The sequence below is a fragment of the Calidris pugnax genome, unplaced genomic scaffold, assembly GCF_001431845.1.
Source record: "Calidris pugnax isolate Ruff unplaced genomic scaffold, ASM143184v1 scaffold161, whole genome shotgun sequence".
Taxonomy (NCBI): Eukaryota; Metazoa; Chordata; class Aves; order Charadriiformes; family Scolopacidae; genus Calidris; species Calidris pugnax.
The window spans coordinates 684777-692592 of NW_015090955.1; the positions used below are offsets into that span (position 1 = coordinate 684777).

A 7816-nucleotide genomic window follows, 5' to 3' on the forward strand; every position below is an offset into this window, starting at 1 on the left:
GCTTCAGAAAGCTAAACTATGGCTCACACACTACAGTTAAATAGACTTGCTTTGTGATGAGTATTTGCCATTTCTTTCTCCTCTTAAGAAAAAAAACAATTACCAAGCTATGCTGAAGATTTTTTTTATCCTCAGAATATGAGTAGCTCCTCTTCAGTCACCCTTAATCTACAATTTAGTTCTTTTTTAAAAAGTGATAAATTGAAGACAGAAAACTACTGCCCTTTCTTTTCTGTACAATGATGCCCAACGTGCTACGGGTGACTCTAGAGATAACAAAGGTTATAATAATGATAAACTGAGTAACTTAAATCTTACAGGATGTTTTATTGTCAGCACAAATCGATAAGACACCATACTACCAGGTAGTAAGAAGGAATTAAAATTAATGGTGTGCAATGTGAGTTATTGAACACTTCTGCACAAATCTTAATTTTAATTAAATGCAAGTGGAATTCATTATTTGTTGCACATTTAACATTAACTCACTTTGAACTTTCCAGTAAATGCAGAACTCAAATGCACAATTCCATACACTACTCAATAAAGCAAAAACCAAAATGTATCATAAATAAGTATTTTATAACTTTATTAAACTCAAGACATGACAATATTCAAAATACAAAGTGAATTCTTCTTTATTCAATACTGTACACGATGCAGAAATATCAGTGCATTTCTATAGCATGTATTTCACCTTCATTTAGTTTATACTAAAACAAATAAAAATTAAGCTTTAAAATAGCTCAAATATCTCATTCAGCAGTTTAAACTGTAAACAGCTTGTTTATTTCTGTTAGGAGGAACACATTCAGCTTCTGTACCTCCATTAACGAGCACCCTTTCTCTTGTGCTTATCTGTAAGAGGATAAATGTAATCACGAGCGTAAGAAACTGCTAATGCACAAATGTGGCACCTCAACGAACTTCAGTGGATCGTTGAGGCACAATGAGGAAAAATTAAACAGCAAGAAGCAGCATCTGAAGCAGCGAGAGATGGGACTGACACTGTTCATAAATGGAATCATCTTTTTTTTTCCTCATACTTTCCTCCTCCCCTACAATACTGAATAGAAACCAGAACACAAGACCAGCTCGTGCTGCGTTTCTGTATTAATACAGTCAGAATCTCAGACTCTAGGTGAGCGTGTAGTTGTTACTGACTATTTAATTGCAACTGTATAAGCTGCTGGTATCCTCTGCCACTTTCAGGGCACTTTCACACATCTCTAGGATCCAGAAGGAAAAGAGCAGCAGCAGCTTCGCAATAACTGGTCCAAGTCTCTCCTAGGAAAAACTGCAAAATTGAGCCGTGTGTCTAGTAACTGAAAGAATCCACAAAATCTAACTCACTTTGAAAGCCTACTAGTGTCAAATAGATCAAGCTTTCGAAATGCACTTCCAATATGCTTGCCAAGTCTTCAAGTGGATATCAGATCTTGCAGTTACCTTCTCACCAGATTGGCATATCCCACTCAGAGGATAGTCTGTTCTCAGCAGAGTTACTGTGTGAAAGAAATTTTGGAAATGCCTGATACAGAAACTGTACTGCATTATCTGCTCTGTTGTCAGCTTTATAAGTGACTTGTAAGCAAAGCTAGGTTTGTTTTTTTTGTTTTGATAACATGACTACCAAAAACATTCACCTAGGTAGCATATAACTGGCCAACTGTGACTACTATCCCCCTCCATGTTTCTATGGAATCTAGGTTTTCAGCTATACATACCAAGACAAAAAACAGTCTTAAGAAACATATCAGAGATATGCAGCATAAGAGGACTTTACCATCCACTTTCCAGTTCTCGGAGGACAAACTAGTAGTCCTACTTCATTATCTAAGAACCTTAAGAACTTTGTAACATGATAAGGTTCAGCTCCATCCTGAACAACTAAGCTGAGCCTGTGCTCCCAGACGCTACGGGGAAACCACGTAGGAGAGGTGTTTTCGTTTCAGGTGACCAGTTATATCCATTCTAGATTTTGAGTCCAGTTTTGTTGGGGCTGAAGTGGCTGTGCAGTCACCAGACCAGGACTGAATGTCTGTGTTAGAGCTACTTTCTTCTGCTTCTCTGAAGAATTTCTCATACTTGTCCAAATATGGAGGCCTTTCAGGCAGCAGATAGTAGTGAGTTGAACTGGCCTTCTTACCGTTTTCGATAATTGGGAGAATGCAAGGGACCCTGTTGGAAGATCCTTCACTATTTTGTCTCTGTAGAGCTTTGCTGCTGACGTATTTAGGATCAGGTGCAAAACTCTGGGTGGGGGGCATAACCCCGTTGAGGTACGATGGCAGGCTTTTGGGACTCGGCGTACGGGAATTGCTGCGTGACAAAGGTTCTCTCGGGGGCACTTTTGGAGGCCTGTCTTCATCACTGTACGCGCTGGAAGCAACTTCTGCTGACCACCTTCTGTAATCTGGTTTGAGTGCCCTGGGAGGTATGGGAATCCTTGGTGGAATCTCTGGTTTATCTTCATCAGAGTTCGGAGAAGACCTGTTTAAGTGTCCAGATAGTCTTACTACTGGTTTATTAAGAGATCCAGCCGGCCCAGAATGGGACCTTCGCAAACGTCGATGCAGCTGCTGTGGAGGAGGATAAATACTGGATATGTATCCACTTAGGCTTTGCGTAGGGTTGGCATCTTCTGGTTTTGGTCCTGTTGGAGTATCAAAGTATGCATAGTTGATTTGTCCACAGCCTCTAAAGCTCCGCCGGCTCGGAACGCTGGATTTAAAAGGAGGAAGTTCATAATCTTCTAGCAAAAAGTCAGTATCTGAGCTTGTCAGAAACTCCACCTCTTTGTCAACCTCATCTGGAGTAAGGTCTTCAGCAATAGGCAGAGGGGGTAGCGGTCTGGAGCTACGGTCATTGGAAGATGCAGACAGAAATTGAATTGGCCCATTTTTTATTGGCATGTGAGGAGGTATTTCTTCAGAAACACTGCCCATGGTTAATGACAGTTTACTAAAGCCAGGGACCAGATGGTCGTCGTATCTTGAAATCGGCTGTTCATTTTTGGGACTCACAGCAGGGGGACTGGATTTCTGAGCTGGGACTTGAAGGCAACTTTCAGGAAAGCTGGGGTCATTCATGGAAGTACGGTTGGAAGAGTGCCCTAAAAAAGTGAGAAAGTCTTAGAAACACTTTTCTAAGTAACACTCTAGTGCATGAATTTGCCACTGCATATTTAGTTATTTAATTCCTTCTCATGCAACAATAAGCAATGTCTGCTTAATGACTCCAGTAACAAAACTTAGCTATTACAGACCTTTTCTTGTCATGGATTTATGTGTTTAATTAAGAAAGCAGCTGATTTTGTTTGATATTGTTTTAGGCCAGTGCCCCAGATAAATGAGGTGGTTCAAGAGACCACAAGCATCCGCAACAGAACAGAGCTACAGCTACAAAAATCCCAGCAGAGGACTATGACACAACAAGTGCTGTTTTACTAAATGGCTTTTTTTGTCAGAAGTGTAATGGCAATTCAGAGGCCTCTAAGTAGAAGGAAAAGGGGCTTTTTGTTTGCTTGTTTGTTTGAACTTGATCACATTATTTAAATTTTGGTGGTGGTGGGCTTGAATAATAGTATTTTATTGAAATGCTTGCATTCTGTCACCAGAGGGCAGCCTTATATCCCGAATGAGGAAGCATTTAGTGTCTTAGGGAAGATTAGAGGTTATTTTTTTGTTCCATTACGCTACCGAAATACACGTGTTAGTCTTTATACTTACCAATAGGTGGTAAATGTTGCTCTGTCGATGGATTCAAATTATATGCCACTGATATAGGGTCGACATTAAAGAAAGTACTAAAAAAAAAAAAATAGGAAAAAAAAAAAAGCCTTCGCTGTAAGTAAACCATAGGTTGGTACTGGTACAAGTATTCTTAATGCTCATCTCATATACTTGAAGATGTAATAGATCAAATTATAGCCTCACTCACTTTTCAAATCCACTGTGGCTACCCCAGCAGGTTTTCAGACTCCCCATGCCTTGACTAGTGTGAAGAAATCCAGTTTTTAATGGGACTCTCATCTCCTGAGCAGCAACTCCTGCAGTTGACATTGTGCCCTGCTCCCTGGTGATGTCTCACGACCCTAGAAATTCAGTCCTTGACAGGTTTCCTGCAGTTTTCATTCCCTTCAAAAAGAAAGAAGGACATAAATATCAGACATGCAAACTTGATGAGTTAATCTCTTGACTGAAATGTCATATTTAAAGGAATTAAATAGCTCTGTAAAAGGGTCGTCTGTCCTAATACTTGCTAATAGGAAAACTTCTGCAAAACTAAAGGACAAATAAGTTCTCTTACAGAATTAAACTGTATAGGAAAAAAAAATATGTTCAGTAAAGCTATTGATATGTGGCAACTGTGTATCAACAACCTCAGTTCTTGTATAAACTGCCAATTATTCAGGCAAAATGAGTTTTCCAGAACTCTAACTTTCTAGTAGCCATCTATCTTGAGTTGTACCTTTTTGCTAATGAGTTTATGGTTTCCAGTGTAGCCAACATGTAACAGCCTAGTCATTTTTAAGTATTACCTTTAATGGCCTAACAAATGGCCTTTGCTCCAATGAACAGAATTACCAACTACTTAAATCAGAATTCAAAAACTTCTTTTATATAAAGCAGTCTCTATAATTAACAAACTTAAGCATTAAGATAGTTTTAATCGGCTTGGAGTCTTCTAGCTTATTTCAAACAAATTGGAAATCTAGTGATTTGAAATAATCTCAGCTTAATCTGTTCTGCTGTATTCAGATTTATTTTGAATGTGTGAACAATGCTTTATCCGGCCCATTTAGAACAGAAAAAATGCATGGGCAATTGCTTTATATTGAACAAGTAATCATAGTCTAAGGAACAAGTTGACTCACAGGGATTTGTTGAGGAAATTCAGAATGGATTCTTGGGGGGAACAGTATAAAAGTAGTGAACATTCTGAAGGCAGGAAAAATTAAGTGTAAGACTGTAAGCAAAGATGTTCTCTGGGTCTGTGCTTCATCTACACAAATACCCTAAATTCAGCAAGTACAATATGGTGTTATATTGCTGTTAAAAAGAAAAAAAAAAAGGGGTACAGAAACAAGTAATAGCTTATGCTTATGGTAAATCTGTTCAAAAATGGGCATTCTATGCAGATATGGTATCTTCCTTTTCCTTTAAAAGGAAAGATCAATTATACTACTTTGCAACACAAGGGATGGGCTGACTCCTAAGCAGGACTGTAAACCAGGTGCCTCAGGATTAATTTGCAACCTAACACCACTATTTGCCTTTAATAAACACTTGTTTGAGAAAGAGCAACTCTGCTAGGCTTTTCAAATTTGGAATTGGGTCTGGTATTGATCATCTAAGCAAACAGCAGATGCAAAATAGCTTCTGCCTGTATGTATGTTTATAATGATTAGGTCTATATATAGACCTAATCACATTCTCTTTAAGAGTGTGATGGATTTATTGATTGTGACTACCAGCGATCACCCTTGTGTCAACAAAAGTGAGGTTTTTTTATTATTATTATTATTATTTACTACCAAGTATCCAGTGTATTTTAGCCAGTCATTTAAGAAGAACTGTAGACAGGAGGCTATTAGCTTTTACGAGAAGTGAGCAAGAGCCAAACCAGTGTTCTGTCTGCTGCAGAAAAGCATTAGAGTCTTAGTCCTACTTACTTCAGCCCTCCCAATTTTAGGAAAGACTACGTTCTCCTTAAAAGTTAGCTTAACCCTGGCAATTTTTGCATTACAGAGTCAAGTTGGACCCTTACCAGTAATGCAAACTGCAGATTTTTTCATAGTAAAATTAAATATAAACATACGGCCCCAGGAAGCAGTAACATAGTTTTGGTCAGCAAATGAGTTAAAATCTCTAGTAGTCCTTAAAACAGCAATTCTTCCTTCCAGTTCTGTGGTGGTACCAGCAGAACCATTGTCTGGGGGGACTGGAGAAATCCATTTGTCAAAATGACTTGAGCAGCACAGTACAAGTACAGCACAAATTCTAAAATTACTTCCTATTATGTTAACACAATTCACAAATGAAACATCCATCAACACACAGAGCTATATTCAGCAGTGATTTTTTCATGCCTCACAGATCCTACCCTATTAGCAATGAATCTGCAAAAGAAACGGAGACTGAATTACTGACCTTAAGGCTAATGACTACGAAGGAGTTTGCACTCGCATTTCAGTATTATTTTTTTTTTTGAAGTCAAATGCAAGTCACAAGTTGAAAAATCACTGATACAGAACACTAATTAGTCAGCAAATGATACTGCTCCACCTCAGCACACATACAAGATCTGACAAGACCATGAGCGAGACATTGATTAGGATATAAAAAATGAGGCAGGAAGGGGGGGGTGGCACGGCTGGAGTTTTGAGAGCACATGTCATGGACTCGCTACGATAACGTACAACCCTCGCAGGGCTTGTAAGAAGCCCAACCTCCACCAGATCCCACGCCAAAACCACTGCTGGCAATTACTGTGTCAGCTTTCTGAACGCTGTCTAAATCTCAGCTCTTAAGACCGATGGTTGCACAATTCCCCCTCTGAAATGCTAAGCTGAACTTCTGAAATGGACTTAATTATTTACATACTCTAGTAAAAGGTAATTTTCACTTGTTTCGATCAACTCCTCATTTTTTAAAAATAAAGCACAAGTTTTGCAAGCATAAAAATTGCTTGCTTCTAAGAATAACCTCTTTGTGAATTCACAGAAGGTGACTTGCCTCGACATTTCGGTGAGGAGTTGTGAACAGGAGTTATGAAACTGTCCTCCATGCCTTAAGCTAGGAGTATCAAGAGGAGTAAGGTATGTGCTCTTTCACCACATCACCCTGTTGCTTTTTCAGTGGAGTTCTAGAGAGTGGGTGCTTGTATTTTAAAACATGCATAAGCTTGTTTGAAGATACAATATCTTAAGGAGGGCGCCCATGAGGAGATGTGATGGAGGAGGACAAACTCCTCAAATTTTATACAGTGTGCTCTTACTAAAGCTGAGCAGTACATATTTCATGAGGCTTCTATTTTCTAGTAATTGGCTTTAAAAGTCAGTCATGAAGATACAGACACCCATAGCTACCAACGTAACTGCTGGCCCAATCCTGCCTCCTTAAAGACTTAACCGTAAATAAAATCAAACTACATTTGCTAAAGAAAATGGACACTGAGCAGTAACGAAACACTCTGGATCTCAGGCTTGTTTGTTGCTCGTGCACAGAATGGGTTTCCAGTTCCTCTGCTCGTCTGGCTCAGTTATACAGAGATGATGGCAATTAGAAAGATTGAAGCACTGGGAGCACTTTTCAATATGTTACAGTTTCAGTGCTATTCAAAAGAACCCGAGTTAGTTCAAACTAAAAGTATAACTAGTAATTTCTAGAGGGCAGAGACAAGGCAAGGCAATTCAAAGGTCTGTCAGGACATTGGGAAGCTCTTAACACCATCCACTGTAAGGCAAAATAACTGTGAAATGGAGATACTTCTTAATCCTTCGTGCCTGCTCACATTAAGAAGTACTATTTTTTCTAAATATTGGAGATAAGATTGATTTTATCTTTTTTTTTTTTTAAGGAGGCCAAGTATACCTTCAGCTTGAACTGATGAGGATTTTTGTAAATATTGGAGATAAGATTGATTTTTTTTTTTTTTTAACAAGGCCAAGTATACCTTCAGCTTGAACTGATGAGCGATGGATAGGATGGATATGTGGAAGCTGAAAATGGTAAAATATATCCACAAACAGGGGGGTATCTACATAGGGGTATGTATATGGGAATATATAGGTAAATTTTTGTGACATGAA

General features: G+C 38.7%; 1 protein-coding gene across 1 annotated transcript; it reads right to left on the bottom strand.

Annotated features, from left to right (window-relative positions):
• Positions 1-307: 307 nt before the first annotated feature.
• Positions 308-7485, bottom strand: ERRFI1 (ERBB receptor feedback inhibitor 1). Its single transcript, XM_014952050.1, has 3 exons — positions 3943-7485; positions 3732-3808; positions 308-3115 (listed from the first exon to the last, which is right to left on the bottom strand). The coding sequence occupies exons 1-3, from the start codon at positions 4062-4064 to the stop codon at positions 1917-1919; spliced, it is 1398 nt and encodes a 465-aa protein (XP_014807536.1). The 5' UTR covers positions 4065-7485; the 3' UTR covers positions 308-1916.
• Positions 7486-7816: the final 331 nt, after the last annotated feature.